At 39.5% G+C, this 18,622-nt stretch overlaps 1 protein-coding gene across 5 annotated transcripts in view; it reads left to right on the top strand.

Annotated features, from left to right (window-relative positions):
- Positions 1 to 18,622, top strand: part of ryk (receptor like tyrosine kinase) — a 138,210-nt gene that overhangs the window by 7,161 nt on the left and 112,427 nt on the right. For all 5 annotated transcript variants that reach the window (XR_009824788.1, XM_062039141.1, XM_062039140.1 and 2 more), the window contains exon 2: positions 18,473 to 18,594. Coding sequence is in view for 4 of the 5 variants with exons in the window: in XM_062039141.1 (XP_061895125.1) it covers positions 18,473 to 18,594 (122 nt within the window). In the remaining variant the exon portion in view is untranslated. The remainder of the gene's footprint in view (positions 1 to 18,472; positions 18,595 to 18,622) is intronic.

Below are 18,622 nucleotides of genomic sequence, written 5' to 3'. Positions count from 1 at the left end.
TAGACGTATAAGATTTCATGGGATTTAGGAGTGACAGATTGTTTGGTAAACGTATAGCATGTTCTATATGTTATAGTTATTTGAATGACTCTTACCATAATATGTTATGTTAACATACCAGGCACCTTCTCAGTTGGTTATTTATGCCTCATATAACGTACACTTATTCAGCCTGTTGTTCACTATTCTTTATTTATTTTAAATTGCCTTTCAAATGTCTATTCTTGGTGTTGGATTTTATCAAATAAATTTCCCCAAAAAATGCGACTTATACTCCAGTGCGACTTATATATGTTTTTTTCCTTATTTGTTATGCATTTTCGGCAGGTGTGACTTATACTCCGAAAAATACGGTACTGTACAGATAGATATATTGCACTTTTGCATATGCATCCACGTTTATGGATGTATGTTATATTGTCTTTATATTCCAGCAAGTTAATCTGTTTTTGGGGAGAATTGAGGCGATTATTACGATGCGTTCAAGAGTCTTATGGTCTGAGGGAAGAAGCTGTTACAGAACCTGGAGGTTCTGCTACGGAGGCTGCGGAACCTCTTTCTAGAGTCCAGTAGTGAAAACAGTCTTTGGTGGGGGTTGGAGGAGTCTCTGCAGATTTTCTGAGCCCTGGTCAGGCAGCGGCTTTTTGCGATTTCTCGGATAGGAGGAAGAGGAGTCCTGATGATCTTTTCTGCCGTCCTCACCGCTCTCTGGAGAGACTTCCAGTCTGAGGCACTGCAGGCTCCAGTCCAGACGGAGATGCAGTTGGTCAGTAGGCTCTTATAGTGCCTCTGTAGAATGTGCTGAGAATGGGGGACGGAGCTGTGCTCTTTTTACAAGTGTGTAGGGACCAGGTCATGTTGTCAGTTATCTGCACCCCCAGGAACTTGGTGCTGCTTACCATCTCCACTGCTGTGCCGTTGCTTTAAATACCTAACTTAGCTGAGGAAATTCTACAAAAACCCACGAAGAGTCTACGCTCATGTCTCCGAAACATGACACCAAACTCTCATGGCTGGATTATCAAAAAACAGACCCCCGGCTTATTTGCTGTTTTTTTCCTGAAGTTCCAATCACATGCCTGGTTGCAGCATATAGCTCTGTCGTCATAGTACTGAATGGTACTGTATATGGCCTTAGCAATTTATTGTCCATAAGGCACAGACGATTTGTCTAATGATTACAAATGTTGAGGATATATGTATTACATACATGTCTTCCATATTGACCACAACCCATACGGGGTGCCAAAAATGTCATTTGCAGACATTAAAGCATCTAATGACTAGTAATGCATGATACCGATATACCGCTAATGCTCGCCAGTTATGGACGCTACCACCGACGCCGCATTTTAAACAACTTCACTGCTACACTAATGATAACCAGACAGCTTCAGTGACCATCAGTGTTGGAATAATAACTGGTGCATCCTTTTGTCTGCTTCATTTTACCTAAAAACTTACACAAAGAGTTTTAAAGCATTTCTCAGAAGGTTATGTCATTGTGATTTTTCTAATTTAATTGACCTTATTTACTCATTGTTACCTAGGGCTGCAACGATTATTTGATTAATTCGATTAGGAAAAAGCTTTGATTTATATATATATACATATATATTAGGGCTGCAACTAACAACTAATTTGATAAACGATTAATCTGTCGATTATTACTTCGATTAATAATCGGATAAAAGAGACAAAATACATTTCTATCCTTTCCAGTATTTTATTGGGAAAAAAACAGCATACTGGCACCATACTTATTTTGATTATTGTTTCTCAGCTGGTTGTAAATGTTGCAGTTTATAAATAAAGGTTTATTTAAAAAAAAAATAATACAAAAAAGTAGCCTCTGCGCATAGCATAGATCCAACCAATCGATGACTAAATTAATCGCCAACTATTTTTATAATAGATTTTAATCGATTTAATCGATTACTTGTTGCAGCCCTAATATATATATATATATATATATATATATATATATATATATATATATATATATATATATATATATATATATATATATATATATATATATATATATATATATATATACATACATATTAGGGCTGCAACTAACGATTCATTTGATAATCAATTAATCTGTCGATTATTACTTCGATTAATCGATTAATAATCGGATAAAAGAGACAAACTGCATTTCTATCCTATCCAGTATTTTATTGAAAAAAAAACAGCATAGTGGCACCATATTTATTTTGATTATTGTTTCTCAGCTGTTTGTAAATGTTGCCGTTTATAAATAAAGGTTTAGTAAAAAAAAACAAAAAAAAACTCTGCGCATAGCATAGATCCAACGAATCGATGACTAAATTAATCGGCAACTATTTTAATAATCGAATTTAATCGATTAGTTGTTGCAGCCCTAATATATATATATATATATATATATATATATATATATATATATATATATATATATATATATATATATATATATATATATATATATATATATATATATATATATATATATAAAAGCCGGACCGCATAAAAGAAGGTAAAATAAGGTAATAGGTAAATTGAAGGTAAAAGAAAGTAAAGGTTAAAAGAAGGTCAATGCAGGGCAGAAGAACATTAAAAAAGGTAAATAGAAGGTAAACAAAGGTGAAAAAAGTGAAATACATGGTAAACAAATGTAAAAAATTTAAAATAAGGTAAAAAATAAAAAAGGTCAAATGTAAATACTTGGTAAAAGAAGTTTATAATAAGTTTAAGAGTAAATGAAAGGTAAAACAAGTTAAAAAGAATGTAAAGGATGGTAAAAAAGTAAAGGGTAAATTGAAAGTAAATAAAAGGTAAAATATGGTAGATGAAAGGTAAAAGAAGGTACAAAAGGTGAAGAGAAGCCAAAAGAAGATGAATAGAAGGCATTTAAATTAAATAAAAGGTAAATAGGAGATTTAAAAAAATGAAAAACAGTAAAATAATGTCAATAGAAGACAAAAGAGTGGGTGAATAAACAGTACAATAAGATTAATAGAAGGTAAATAAAAGATAGAATAAGGTAAGTAGAAGGTAATAAAGGTTATGGCAAGTAAAAAATATTTGTTTATTTCAACTATTTTACCTAAAATACGAATTGAGGCTATAAAATATGTTTTATTTGATGGATAGATTGTCCGATTACTAATATAATCGATAGCTGCAGCCCTAATGTTTTACAATACTTCTTTAGTGTTTTTAAACAGATGATTGTAATCTGGCAGTTTTAAAACAATCTAAAAAATGTGATACTATTGGAGATCGAATGCTATGAAAAAAATAACCGTGGTCACTTTATTTTGCCATACCAACCCAGCCCTACACCTACTATACCTAAAGCTTGTCTGAATAGAAGAACGTGAAAGGTATCTCCAAGAAGAAGACATCAAGCTGGTGTACAACAAAGCCGGTCTTCTAGGAATGACAGATGGAGGTTCTGTGGTAACTTTAGCAAATGAACCCCTTCTCAGGGGTACATCAAGCTTTGCGACTCGAGCAAAATGATTGATGACGAAGAGCAGCCCGCATCCCTGATCACGTTCGCACATGACAGAGGTCGTGAAATGTTCATAAAAAACAACCTCCCAGCTCGCCTTCTGCGTGTCTGCAAGTGTTCAGCCTGCGTGTCAGCTGCCTTCTGAAGATCTGCTTCCTTTTGCAGCTGTCAGCTCCTATTAAATCGCTCAGGGTTCGCTTTCGCCAGGGAATAGTTGACATGCTGAGAAAATCCTTGCAATCTAACATGGAACCTTGTTCCGCAGATCTGCGCTTGCTGGTGTTACTTAAGGCCCGAACACGCTCGGGCCGAATGTACGCGGTCCGTCTGTCACTAGTGCAGGGGTGTCAAAGTCTTTTTGTAGATCAGGGGCCGCATGGAGGAAAATCTATTCCCACAAGGGCCGGGCGGGTAAAATCATGGCACGATAACTTAAAAATACGACAACTTCAGATTGTTTTCTTTGTTTGTGTACATGTCACGAATAATCCTCTGGACAAAATACTTCAAGTTGGTTGAAAATTCTATAAAAAAAAATTAGAGATGTCCGATAATATCGGCCGATAAATGATTTAAAATGTAATATCAGAAATTATCGGTAGGGATGTCCGATAATGGCTTTTTGCCGATATCCGATATGCCGATATTGTCCAACTCTTTAATTACCGATACCGATATCAACCGATATATACAGTCGTGGAATTAACACATTATTATGCCTAATTTGGACAACCAGGTATGGTGAAGATAAGGTCCTTTTTAAAAAAATGAATCAAATAAAATAAGATGAATAAATTAAAAACATTTTCTTGAATAAAAAAGAAAGTAAAACAATATAAAAACAGTTACATAGAAACTAGTAATTAATGAAAATTAGTAAAATTAACTGTTAAAGGTTAGTACTATTAGTGGAGCAGCAGCACGCACAATCATGTGTGCTTACGGACTGTATCCCTTGCAGACTGTATTGATATATATTGATATATAATGTAGGAAGCAGAATATTAATAACAGAAAGAAACAACCCTTTTGTGTGAATGAGTGTAAATGGGGGAGGGAGGTTTTTTGGGTTTTTTGTTGTATTTTTATAAGATATATTTTTTGTAAGAACCACAATTAATAAATATATTTTAGTGAATAACTTATTGTTCAAATCTGTATATAAATATGTACATAAAGTGTTGTAATTATATTGTAAAATGGATGGATGGATGGACATTTAAAACAAAACTGTTATTATTAATTAGTAAGTATACATTTTTTTGAGCCTTTTTAGAGAAAATCATATCATCATAGTAAATTATGCAAATTCCTCGATGATGTCATGGTGACCACGCCCATAGCCACGCCCCCACCGCCACAGGTATCTTGGCAGTTTATGGGAAACACTGGTGCTTGTTCTATTTTGAAACAAAGAAAACGATCTGAAGTTGTCTTTATTTTTAAGTTATCGTGCCGTGATTTTACCAGTAGGGAGTAGATGTTTCTCCATGTGGCCCCCCGATCTAAAAAGAGCTAGACACCCCTGCTCTAGACCCTAAAAGTGCAAAATACCAAAGTCTCCTTCAAAAAGCCTCACATGGTCCCGTCTCCAAACATCTGACAGGCAAGTGGGGGCTTTGTGAGGAGTGATTGACAGCAGTATTCTTTTCCTTCATGCTCCTCGCCAAGGATCTCACGGCTGAATGGAAGAGCCTCCGTCTTCGCTTCTTTTGTCGCATAGAAATTCTCAGGAGCTGCTTCTTTTTTCTTTTTTTTTACTCTTTCGAGCAGATATTTAATCAGCAAGCCATGGGAGTTTGGTGTCATGTTTCGGAGACATGAGCGTAGACTCTTCTTGGGTTTTTGGAGAATGTCCTCAGGTAAATCAGGTATTTAAAAATGTTTGTCCTCGTGCACGCGACACAGGCGATGCCTACAAAGCCTAAAAACAACCCGTCAAGGTGGCGTGTGAGAGCTGGTAACCATGAAATCATTCCATCCCACTAATCATTTCCCCATCTGCTATTTATTTATTTGTGGAGTAAACAAGGGGGGGCCCCCCCTTTGGGCGACGAACATCACACCATCAATGAGGGGCTTATTATGGTATGGCCGTAGACGGCCTGGCTCAGATTGCTTCCTCGCATGCGGCCCCTCCCCCCCGAGGCCCCTCATTGAATAAAAGCAAGGGACTTGATATATGGGCTCTTTGATGGAAATGAAAGGAAACCGCATTTTGCGGCTCCCTCAGAGATGCAAGGCACTCGCAGAAAGTCGCTATTTTTACGAGCCTGCGTTCAGAAAACAGAATAGGTTAGCCTTTCGGGCTGCGTCCTCCACATCAGTGGTCAACAATCCTCTCAGGGCCCTTCTACACTAAACTGGCTAAGGTTATCCAGGGTAAATCCCACCTAACCTTGGTCGTTTGAAGACCCCCTCCCCCTCGCCGTCAGCCGGCGACCTAATACGCATGTGCGGAAAATGCGCACATCATAGTTACCTTCAGTGTTGCTTTGTGTGCAAGTTCTAAAATGTAACTTATCTGAACAATATCCAGTGTTGTGGTATTTCAATTACCTGGAATCCAGTGTGCTGTGGAGTCCTATTGTAGTGAATCACACCTGAGCCATCATAAATTAATCACATTTTTAATGGACATGTAAAAGTATACAATATGATAAAGAACATTTTACAACAATCAATCTAGGGATCTAGATATCTGGTCAAGACACTCCTCACTCTTTTGCCTTCACCTTCATTGTCCATTCCTTTTTGGACCTAGACGTTGAGTCCGCGACATACACTACCGTTCAAAAGTTCGGGGTCACCCAAACAATTTTGTGGAATAGCCTTCATTTCTAAGAACAAGGATAGACTGTCGAGTTTCAGATGAAAGTTCTCTTTTTCTGGCCATTTTGAGCGTTTAATTGACCCCACAAATGTGATGCTCCAGAAACTCAATCTGCTCAAAGGAAGGTCAGTTTTGTAGCTTCTGTAACGAGCTAAAGTGTTTTCAGATGTGTGAACATGATTGCACAAGGGTTTTCTAATTATCAATTAGCCTTCTGAGCCAATGAGCAAACACATTGTACCATTAGAACACTGGAGTGATAGTTGCTGGAAATGGGCCTCTATGCACCTATGTAGATATTGCACCAAAAACCAGACATTTGCAGCTAGAATAGTCATTTACCACATTAGCAATGTATAGAGTGTATTTCTTTCAAGTTAAGACTAGTTTAAAGTTATCTTCATTGAAAAGTACAGTGCTTTTCCTTCAAAAATAAGGACATTTCAATGTGACCCCAAACTTTTGAACCGTTGTGTACATGGCGGACAATAACTGATAGTCCAAAAGCATTCAATGTTTTCCGTAGTCTCACCTGCTAAACACCTATCTGCTCCACGCTGAAGCGCTGACTACATGCGCTCTGAATACGCACTGCTGATTGTCTGGTAATGTTTTGAATACGCACTGCTGATTGGCTGATAATGCTTTGTGTGTACCAATCAGATGGTTGTGTGGGTGGGACAATGCTGCGTGCTGAGACAGAGGCAGAAGGAGCAAAGCAGCTTGTTAAGACTTTAGCAGCTAAAGTTAGCTTTAGCTTAGAAACTCGTTCGGTACACCCCCGTACCGAACCGAAAGCCCCGTACCGAAACGGTTCAATACAAAACACGTACCGTTACACCCCTAGCAGATACAAATGACACATTCATGTTTTTGTGTAATGATGACAACATATGCTAACGCGGACGATTGACTAGTTGATGGTTGATGGTTTTCTTTTCAAATGTTCGTTCATAGCCGTTGTGCTGCTATGATAGGCCATTTCCGCTCGACACAGTGTGCATACAACAACATTATTAGGCCGTGTATTGAAATACTCCCACACTTTTGACCACTTTCGGCGTGCTTTTTCCCCCTCGCTCGCACAATCTGCTTTGCGCTCCGCCATGACGGTAGTGTGACGTAAATATGTGACGCGTCGACGCACAAAAACGGCGTCGACGTATTTACGTAACCGATTACGTCGACGCGTCGTTTCAGCCTTACAAAACACCCACTGTATCTTTTAAAGGCCTACTGAAATGAATTTTTTTTATTTAAACGGGGATAGCAGATCTATTCTATGTGTCATACTTGATCATTTCGCGATATTGCCATATTTTTGCTGAAAGGATTTAGTATAGAACAACGACGATAAAGATTGCAACTTTTGGTATCTGATAAAAAAAAGGCTTGCCCCTACCGGAAGTAGCGTGACGTAGTCAGTTGAACATATACGCAAAGTTCCCTATTGTTTACAATGATGGCCGCATGAAGTGAGAGAGATTCGGACCGAGAAAGCGACAATTTCCCCATTAATTTGAGCGAGGATGAAAGATTTGTGGATGAGTAAAGTGCAAGTGAAGGACTAGTGGGGAGTTGAAGCTATTCAGATAGGGAAGATGCTGTGAGAGCCGGGGGTGACCTGATATTCAGCTGGGAATGACTACAACAGTAAATAAACACAAGACATATATATACTCTATTAGCCACAACACAACCAGGCTTATATTTAACATGCCACAAATTAATCCTGCATAAAAACACCTGCGTGTTTGTTATGCTAGCTCCTAGCTCCTCTGCTAGCTCCTAGCTCCATAGAACACGCCAATACAATTCAAACACCTGATCAACACACACAATCACTCAGCCCAAAAGACCGTTTACCTAACCCAAGGTTCATAAAGCTTATATATTTTTAAAAAGTTACGTACGTGACGCGCACATACGGTCAAGTTATCGAATGTTTAGCAGCCAAGGCTGCATACTCACGGTACCTGATATTCAGCTGGGAATGACTACAACAGTAAATAAACACAAGACATATATATACTCTATTAGCCACAACACAACCAGGCTTATATTTAATATGCCACAAATTAATCCTGCATAATAACACCTGCGTGTTTGTTATGCTAGCTCGTAGCTCCTCTGCTAGCTCCTAGCTCCATAGAACACGCCAATACAATTCAAACACCTGATCAACACACACAATCACTCAGCCCAAAAGACCGTTCACCTAACCCAAGGTTCATAAAGCTTATATATTTTAAAAAAGTTACGTACGTGACGCGCACGTACGGTACGGTACGTGTTATGCTAGCTCCTAGCTCCTCTGCTAACTCCTAGCTCCATAGAACACGCCAATACAATTCAAACACCTGATCAACACACACAATCACTCAGCCCAAAAGACCGTTCACCTAACCCAAGGTTCATAAAGCTTATATATTTTTTAAAAGTTACGTACGTGACGCGCACGTACGGTACGGTACGTGTTATGCTAGCTCCTAGCTCCTCTGCTAGCTCCTAGCTCCATAGAACACGCCAATACAATTCAAACACCTGATCAACACACACAATCACTCAGCCCAAAAGACCGTTCACCTAACCCAAGGTTCATAAAGCTTATATATTTAAAAAAAGTTACGTACATACGCAAAAAAAAGCCAAAGCTGCATACTCACAGTAGCACGTCTGCGTCTTTGTCATCCAAATCAAAGTAATCCTGGTAAGAGTCTGTGTTGTCCCAGTTCTCTACGGGCGTCTGTGTATCCAAGTCAAAAGTCCTCCTGGTTAGAGTCTCTGTTATCCGAGTTCTTCCATCTTGACTGCATCTTTCGGGAATGTAAACAAAGAAGCGCCGGCTGTGTACTGTTGTGGCTGACTACGTTCGAAAAATACGTCCATTTCGCACCGACAACTTTCTTCTTTGCTTGCTCGGCTTCCTTCTCCATAATGCAATGAACATGATTGAAACAGATTCACGAACACAGATGTCCAGAATACTGTGGAATTATGAAATGAAAACAGAGCTTTTTCGTATTGGCTTCAATGTGGAAGGCATACCCGTGTTCCCCGGTCTACGTCACGCGCATACGTCATCCTCAGAGGCGTTTCGAACCGGAAGTTTAGCGGCAAATTTAAAATGTCACTTTATAAGTTAACCCGGACGTATTGGCATGTGTTATAATGTTAAGATTTCATCATTGATATATAAACTATCAGACTGCGTGGTCGGTAGTAGTGGCTTTCAGTAGGCCTTTAAAAGGCTTAGCCAAATCAGCACAGAAGTTACAGGTGGGACTTGGTACCGTAACTAATTGCCCATAAGTCATCGACTCTGTCTAATGATGATGAAACCTTAATGATATCTGTATTACATGCATGCTAGCATGTTTGTTGACCACACCCCAAAGGGGGCAGACACCTTAAATGTCACTTAGTCAAGTTGACACCAGGAGATGTCATCATTTATTCACATGACTGTCACACAGAGACAATCATTGAAGTCATTACTGGAGTCAATCATGGAAGTTTTCCACTGTTATTGAGGTCAGTCATTGAAATGTGCCACTGTTATTGAGGTCAAGTGCACTTAGGTTGAACGTTCCTGTCCAAGCAAGAGATGTGTCGGAGCCAAACAGTGTGTCCCAAAGGAAGTGATCCCTCAGAGCAAAGATAAACATGCTGCCAAGTTGGAATTCACAGCTATTTAACCACCTTGATTTTCAAAAACATTGCCATTATCCTTTGGCATGAAGAGGTCCAACTAAACAAGACTGGTATTTGCTCCCATTGACGCGGTTCTCGCCTTCCAGAACGCAAACATTGAGCGTCAGTTTAATGGCTGTGTTTGTTTATTTGTTTTAGACAAATGGTGCACACATTGGCAGACTTTCCCTTAACGTCGGGTTTTCAAATGGTTGTAGTTCAGGTTGACGGCTAAAATACTGTGACGGGGGTAAAACACCCTGAGCCGTGGTCACGCCGGTCCTTGCATCCATGCCTGGTTGCCTAGTTTAATTGGTATCAAAGCTCTGCAGCCTCATGTTGAGACAAGGGTGGCACAGAGTTCAGCAAGAGAAAGGCAATTATCACAGAAGTGGGCCATTTTCTCACCCAATTTAGAGCCCGACTGTATGTTTCGCTCCATTATTATTATTATTAATCCTCTCCCACGAGCACAAGACGTCCTCTTTAAGGCCACTAAGCACATACTGTTGGGGTGGTTCAGACTTGGCTGTCAATAGCTTTAAACAACACATAATCGTACACATTGTCAAAACTGTCTCCTTAAAAACAAAAAAAAGTCACACACAAAATGTACAAAAACAAATTTAGTGTAAAAGCCCTTTATTCACCACTGTTTTAGTTTGAAATTGTTGGGTCATTTTGTTCAATGGTATATGTGTAGTTATGTTTTTGTAGAACTAATTTGTAATAAATAGCAATTAAAAAATGTCTCTATTGTGGAACAAATAAAAATGTTGACCTATATTGAGATATATATATATATATAGATAGATCTAGATATCCCTACTATATCACTCCCCCAACTGCGCCACCGTGCCAGCAACCTGAGGGTTCCGGGTTCAATCCCCACCTTCTACCAACCTATACAAGTATAATCCATTTATCATTATTTATATATATATATATATATTTTTTTTTTTAACAACTACAGATAAAATACAACAGATGCAATATATACACATGATACTAATATTTAGGGTAACACTTTAGTATGGGGAACACTTATTCACCCTTAATTAGTTGCTTATTAACGTGCAAATTAGTAACATATTGGCTCTTAATTAGTCATTATTAAGTACTTATTAATGCCTTATTCTGCATGGCCTTAATATACAACCAGTAAGCCATTAACTAAGAGTCTTCCCTCAACCTCAGAATTATTGCTTATTAGTAACCCTAACCCTGATGTTCCTCTAGTGTCCAATTAACTCTAAATTAAGCCTTTGTTTCTTTAATAAGCAACTAATTAATAGTGAATATGTTCCCCATACTAAAGTGTTACCATATTTAGTATTAACACAAATAAATTGATAATTAAGGAGTAAGTTAGTAGTAATAACCAGTGCTCCTTTCTACTAAGCTGTGCTCTGATGCCATGATTAGTTTTATTTAAATGTTTGCCATATTTATAAATTGTTGACGTAAATTGTGTTACAATTTGAGAACAGAAAGTGAACACGTGTGTTATTAATTGCTATGATGTGAAAAAGGCTCGGGTTTAAATAAATGTTGCTTTTTCCTACTCCTTTTCGGATATGTTGTAAAGAGAAATGAAAACATGTGGTGCATCATATTGAAACTTTGTACCTGTCCCAAATAACCTTCAACCAAACAATATTTCAGGGTTCGTCCCAAAGAAACCTTACAATGTAACAAATCCATTAACTGTATGTAAAATTGTATACAATTGAGTATACGGCAAGTTATTGGAATGTAGAAAAATCCCATATTTTTACCAATTTTCCCATACTTTGAAATGCAAACGTTGATGCTACTGCTATACACATGTAACAAAGGTGTTTGTGGAAGCCCCTGAGGTTTTTTGCTGCTAAATTAAGCACAACATTAGCGCCGCATAAAACATTATGTCGCTACTGGTCCGCCGTTTCCTAAAAAACATATCGGTCGATCTCTGTATCCAATTAAATTGTTTGATGGGCCTACTGGGGCACTATAACGTATTATGTCTTCTTGAAAAGGAAACTAATCAGTTAAAGGTAGTGCTATGCGATATGGACAGAAATATACACAGTATATACAGGTAATTAATACCCCAATGACAGCATGTATCACTATTAGGGCTGCAACTAACGACTATTTTAATAATCAACTACTGTATAGGGTTGGGTATCGTTTGAATTAGAACAATTCAGATTCTTTGTTTCGATTCCGATTCCTGACGATTCTCGATTCCGATTCTTTTAAGAGGCAGGGTCAAAAAAAAAAGTTTAGGATATTTTAAATGAGCTAGCTAACCTACAGTCTTTCTGAATGAAATAGTCTGACATTCTCCATCAATTTTAATTCTATTAACTTTTTATGAACTTTACTATAAATTCCTCACAGGGCTGTTTTCAACTAGAATATAAATATCAAATCTATGAACTTGAATATAAATATTATAAATTATGAATACATTTTCCCAGGGGTACACTTTCCTCAAGAGAGCTTTATTTTTGAAAACCTCATGAAAACACCTTTACACATAAGTGTATGATGCTGCAGGAAACCTCATGAAAACACATTTACACATAAGTGTATGATGCTGCACGAAACCTCATGAAAACACATTTACACATAAGTGTATGATGCTGCAGGAAACCTCATGAAAACACATTTACACACACAAGTGTATGATGCTGCAGGTACTTAAAAATGTTACCGCGCTCCCACTGATGGGCTAACCTGGTGCAGAAAAGCAAATAAACAATAAGAAACAACTTGCAAAACCCAGTCCAGATTAGCAGCAGGTACAGTATAAAATCCGAGACAGTTCTTGTTTAGGAAAATGACCATATCCGCCTTCTCGGGCAGGATGCGTGAGCGTTCTGGACAGATAGTGTCTCCTGCTGTGGAAAATACACGTTCGCTGGGTGTGGAAGAAGCTTGAACGCATAAATAGGAGAAAGCTAGATCTGACAGCTAAGGATCAGTCTTTTGTTGGTTCCACCGGACCACCACCATGCAGCAGGGTCGTCAGACATAAGTATCGGTGGAACGTCCTGGTACATCTGCAGCTCTCTCTCCACTCGTTTCTTGATGGACATGGAGCGCTGTTATTTCGCGGTTATTTCATTTTTTTTTGTAACGTAAAGCCACACTTTCGACCGCCGACGCCCGCTATCCATGCTTGAGCTTGACTGACTCGCTCGGCTATGCTAACACTTCCGGCGGTGGGCGCTTCTTTGTTGGTGTTCAGCGGCTTCTTCTTCCGGTTCGGCGGACATATTTTTTTCCGGTCGGCGGACTAGGTATCGAAAATAGGAATCGAAATTTAAACTTTTGAACGATTCCGGGAGAATCGGAAAGTTAGTCCCGGTTCCAATCGATACTCGATACTCAACCCTACTACTGTAGTCATCGACTAGCTTAGAATGGAGCCATCAACCCCATCATCAAAGTCCCTGTTTGAGTAACTTCCGGCATTATATTCCATTTTCGAATGTTAACCGACTGCGGAGAGGCGTGTTGGTTTTACAATGTGGTAGGAACAAAGATGAATGCCAAACTTCTGCTTAAAGACCCTTCAGGAGTCATTGAAACGTGATAAAAATAAGTACATGTCGCGTTCTTTGATCTACTCTCCAGGCTTACCAAGTTCAGGGTAAAACCAACCCTGTAGGTCAGAACCACCCTCCTTGGGCTTCGTGTGGGCACCAGTTTAGACGAGGCCCATCTGCTCTGGAGCTGGCAAATGCCTGAGATGTTTTTAATTGAGTCAATGTGAAACCTTCTGAGAGCCCGAGGCTGTTGGGGGATCCTGCCGCACATTCTTTGCCTCCCTCTAAACGAGATACTCGGAGTCTGCCGAGGATTTCTTTCCCTGACTTTTCTGATGAGGAAAGAGGCTCCTGAGCAAAATGAACTCAGCCTGGCTATAAAACTCTTATGTCAGTGTGACACAGTGACTTATTTCAGCAGGAATTCTACTCCCGTCCTCTCAACCCCTTCCCCTTCTGCTGTTTCCTGCATGGAAAATTGCAGTCTCATTTTGGAGGTTGTCTCATTGTGAATGTTTTGAAGTTCTTCACTTGAGAGTTTTCAAGTACTAACAGATGTGGTTCGTCCATCTCTCTCATTTAAGTCGGGATGGGGGCGGGGAGGGTCTGCTGGTGCGTCTGTTTTTTTTCTAACTGGCAGTGGAAACGAATTGAACACCCCCGAGGTACAGTTTGGTCCAGAGACTTGTCTTGCCAGACCTCAGTATATCTTGTTTGACTTGCAGTCAGGTGGAAAAAGCCACAAGAGTACATACACTGCATGGCGTCAACATGGCTGTCAATGACATTTGTGGTCAAAATGCTGTGGAAGACATACAGGCTAGTATGCACATTTTACAGATATTCTCAAAATGGTATAGTCATTAGACAAATGGCTGATGGACAGTTAGTTGCCAAGTCTCACCTGTGTCTTTGCATTTGCTTGATAGTGGCCATTTTTTCCTACTAATGTGGGGTTGAATTTTAAACACGTGCTTGTTATTCCCCTAAAGCAGTGTTTTTCAACCTTTTTTGAGCCAAGGCACATTTTTTGCGTTGAAAAAATCCGGAGGCCCACCACCAGCAGAAATCATTAAAAAAAACGAAACTCATTTAACAGTAAAAAGTCGTTGTCGCAATTGTTGGATATGACTTTAAAACAGGGGTGTCAAACTCAAATACAGAGTGGGCCAAAATGTAAAACTGAACAAAGCCGTGGGCCAAGGTTGAACAAATTAACCTTTTAATAGGGACCCAAACAAGTTTTGTATTGAATATTGAACAAGCAAGGCTTATATAACTTTATAGTGACATGCAAAATCGAGTTTCACATAATAATAATAATAATTATTCAAAAATATCAATGGCATATCAAATACAATTTAAAGGCCTACTGAAAGCCACTACTAGCGACCACGCAGTCTGATAGTTTATATATCAATGATGAAATCTTAACATTGCAACACATGCCAATACGGCCGGGTTAACTTATAAAGTGCATTTTTAAAATTCCCGCCACACTTCCGGTTGAAAAACTCCTTTGGATATGATTTATGCGCGTGACGTCACAAAATCCACGGAAGTGGTTGGACCCCGTCGAACCCGATACAGAAACCTCTTGTTTTCTTCGACAAAATTCCACAGTATTCTGGACATCTGTGTTGGTGAATCTTTTGCAATTTGTTTAATGAACAATGGAGGCTGCAAAGAAGAACGTTGTAGGTGGGATCGATCGGTGTATTAGCGGCTAAGTACAATACTTACAGCAACACAACAAGGACTACTTACTACGCCTAGCCGATGCTTGCCGCCAAACCTACGGATGAAGTCCTTCGTCGCGCCGTCGAACGCTGGAACGCAGGTGAGCACGGCTGTTGATGGGAAGATGAGGGCTGGCTGGCGTAGGTGGAGCGCTAATGTTTTTATCATAGTTCTGTGAGGTCCGGTTGCTAAGTTGCTAAATTAGCCTTAGCGTCGTTAGCAACAGCATTGTTAAGCCTTACCAGGCTGAGAATTTTTAACCGTGTAGTTACATGTCCATGGTTTAATAGTATTGTTGATCTTCTGTCTATCCTTCCAGTCAGGGGTTTATTTATTTTGTTTCTATCTTCATTTGAGAACGATGCTATCACGTTAGCTCAGTAGCTATGTGTGTCACTGATGTATTGTCGTGGAGATAAAAGTCACTTTAAATGTCCATTTCGCGTTCTCGACTCATTTTCAAGAGGATATAGTATCCGAGGTGGTTTAAAATACAAATCCGTGATCCACAATAGAAAAAGGAGAGTGTGGAATCCAATGAGCCAGCTTGTACCTAAGTTACGGTCAGAGCGAAAAAAGATACGTCCATCACTGCCTCTCTAGTCATTCACTGTAACGTTCCTCATCTACGAATCTTTCATCCTCGCTCAAATTAATGGGGTAATCGTCGCTTTGTCGCTCCGAATCTCTCGCTCCATTGTAAACAACGGGGAATTGTGAGGAATACTAGCTCCTGTGACGTCACGCTACTTACGGTACAGGCAAGGCTTTTTTTTATCAGCGAGCAAAAGTTGCAAACTTTATCGTCGATTTTCTCTACTAAATCCTTTCAGCAAAAATATGGCAATATCGCGAAATGATCAAGTATGACACATAGAATGGATCTGCTATTCCCGTTTAAATAAAAAAAAATTCATTTCAGTAGGCCTTTAAATAAAAATGGAATGCCTCTTTTCTATTTGCAGCCTTCTGAGGTAAATATCGAAATAAACTTTTTCCAAAGGCTAATAATAAATTTGAAAATAAAATAACAATAATGAATGAATCAAACATTCAAGCCTTGAAGTAGCAAGAGAAAGTGCATGAATAAAACGTTAATTATTGCTCAGTTTGCTAAACTGATTTGCGTTATCACTGAATATGGAACAAGCAACGCTTATATAATTTAATAGTGCAAAATCAACTTTCAAAAAACAAACGAAAAAACATCAATGGTATATTAAATAAATAAAAAATTGGGATGAGGTGGCGACTTGTCCAGGGTGTACCCCGCCTTCCGCCCGATTGTAGCTGAGATAGGCTCCAGCGACCCCGAAGGGAATAAGCGGTAGAAAATGGATGAATGCATGAATGCCTCTTTTCTATTTGCAGCCTTCTGAGGTAAATATCAACATTAACTTTTTCCACAGGCTAATACATTTGAAAATTAAATAATGAATAAACCAACCATTCAGGCCTTTTTACTGTTTAGTTTGCAACACACTGATCTAATTTGATGTGCCCAAGCCAGATACCTGCCATCTTTTCTGGGATGCTAGTTCATTAATGTCGGGGCTCAGGTGGGCGGGGTTGGGAGTAGCGGGTGGGGGGTGTATATTGTAGCGTCCCGGAAGAGTTAGTACTGCAAGGGGTTCTGGGTATTTGTTCTGTTGTGTTTGTTATGTTACGGTGCGGATGTTCTCCCGAAATGTATTTGTCATTCTTATTTGGTGTGGTTTCACAGTGTGGCGCATATTTGTAACAGTGTTAAAGTTGTTTATGCGGTCACCCTCAGTGTGACCTGTATGGCTGTTGATCAAGTATGCATTGCATTCACTTATGTGTGTGTAGAAGCCGCATATATCATGTGACAGGGGCCGGCACGCTGTTTGTATGGAGGGAAAGCAGACGTGACGACAGGTTGTAGAGGACGCTAAAGGCAGTGCCTTTAAGGAACGCCCCCAATATTGTTGTCCGGGTGGAAATCGGGAGAAATTCGGGACAATGGTTGCCCCGGGAGATTTTCGAGAGGGGCACTGAAAATTGGGAGGGTTGGCAAGTATGAGTATTAGCGGTAAATGTGGTGTTACAGCGGCACCGCCGCTGTATAATACCGGCGGGCCAGCTCTAATGTTAATTTGATATTGCCTCAAGGGCCAAATGAAATTACACGGCCAGAATTTGACACCCATGCTTTAAAGCAGTGGTCCCCAACCACCGGGCCGTGGACCGATTGGTACCGGGCCGCACAAGAAATTAAAAAAATATATATATATATTTTAATTTTTTAAATGAAATCAACATAAAAAACACAATATATACATTATATATCAATATAGATCAATACAGTCTGCAGGGATATAGTCCGTAACCACACATGATTGTATTTATTTATGTAAATTTTTTTTTTTTTTTAAATCCTTTTTTTTTTTTTTTTTAAATACCCCCCCCCCCCACCCCACCGGCCCGTGGGACAAATTTTCAAGCGTTGACCGGTCCGCAGCTACAAAAAGGTTGGGGACCACTGCTTTAAAGCATAACCAAGCATGCATTACTATAGCTCTTGTCTCAAAGTAGGTGTACTGTCATCACCTGTCAGATCACGCCAGGACTTATTTGGAGTTTTTTCCTGTTTTCCTGTGTGTAGTGTTTTAGTTCTTGTCTTGCGCTCCTATTTTGGGGGCTTTTTCTCTTTTTTGGTATTTTCCTGTAGCAGTTTCATGTCTTCCTTTTGAGCGATATTTCCCGCATCTACTTTGTTTTAGCGATCAAGAATATTTCAGTTGTTTTTATCCTTCTTTGTGGGGACATTGTTGATTGTCATGTCATGTTCGGATGTACATTGTGTACACTGTCTTTGCTCCGCAGTAAGTCTTTGCTGTCGTCCAGCATTCTGCTTTTGTTTACTTTGTAGCCAGTTCAGTTTTAGTTTCGTTTTGCATAGCTTCAATGCCTTTTCTTAGGGGCACTCAGCTTTTGTTCATTTTTGGTTTAAGCATTAGACACCTTTTTACCTGCACGATGCCTCCCGGAATTTCTGACATCTACAAAGAAATGAGCCAACGGCTGCCACCTACTGGTATGGCAGAGTATTACTCTGCCAAGCTCTAGACAGCACCGACACTCAACAACAACACAAACAGAAAGTGAGGTCTAATTTGATGTGTTCCTCCCGTGCAGGCCTGGACGCAGAGCTTTACTACGTCCGGGACGACGTTGTCAATCATTACGCGCTGTCCTTCACTCTGCCGGACCCCAGTGAGACCAACAGCCTTCACTTCACGTGGCACTCCAAGTCCAAGGTCAGTCTCCGGAACCACTTAGACAGCA

Source organism: Entelurus aequoreus, linkage group LG27 (assembly GCF_033978785.1).
Source record: "Entelurus aequoreus isolate RoL-2023_Sb linkage group LG27, RoL_Eaeq_v1.1, whole genome shotgun sequence".
Taxonomy (NCBI): Eukaryota; Metazoa; Chordata; class Actinopteri; order Syngnathiformes; family Syngnathidae; genus Entelurus; species Entelurus aequoreus.
This window is presented reverse-complemented; position numbering and strand designations above follow the sequence as displayed.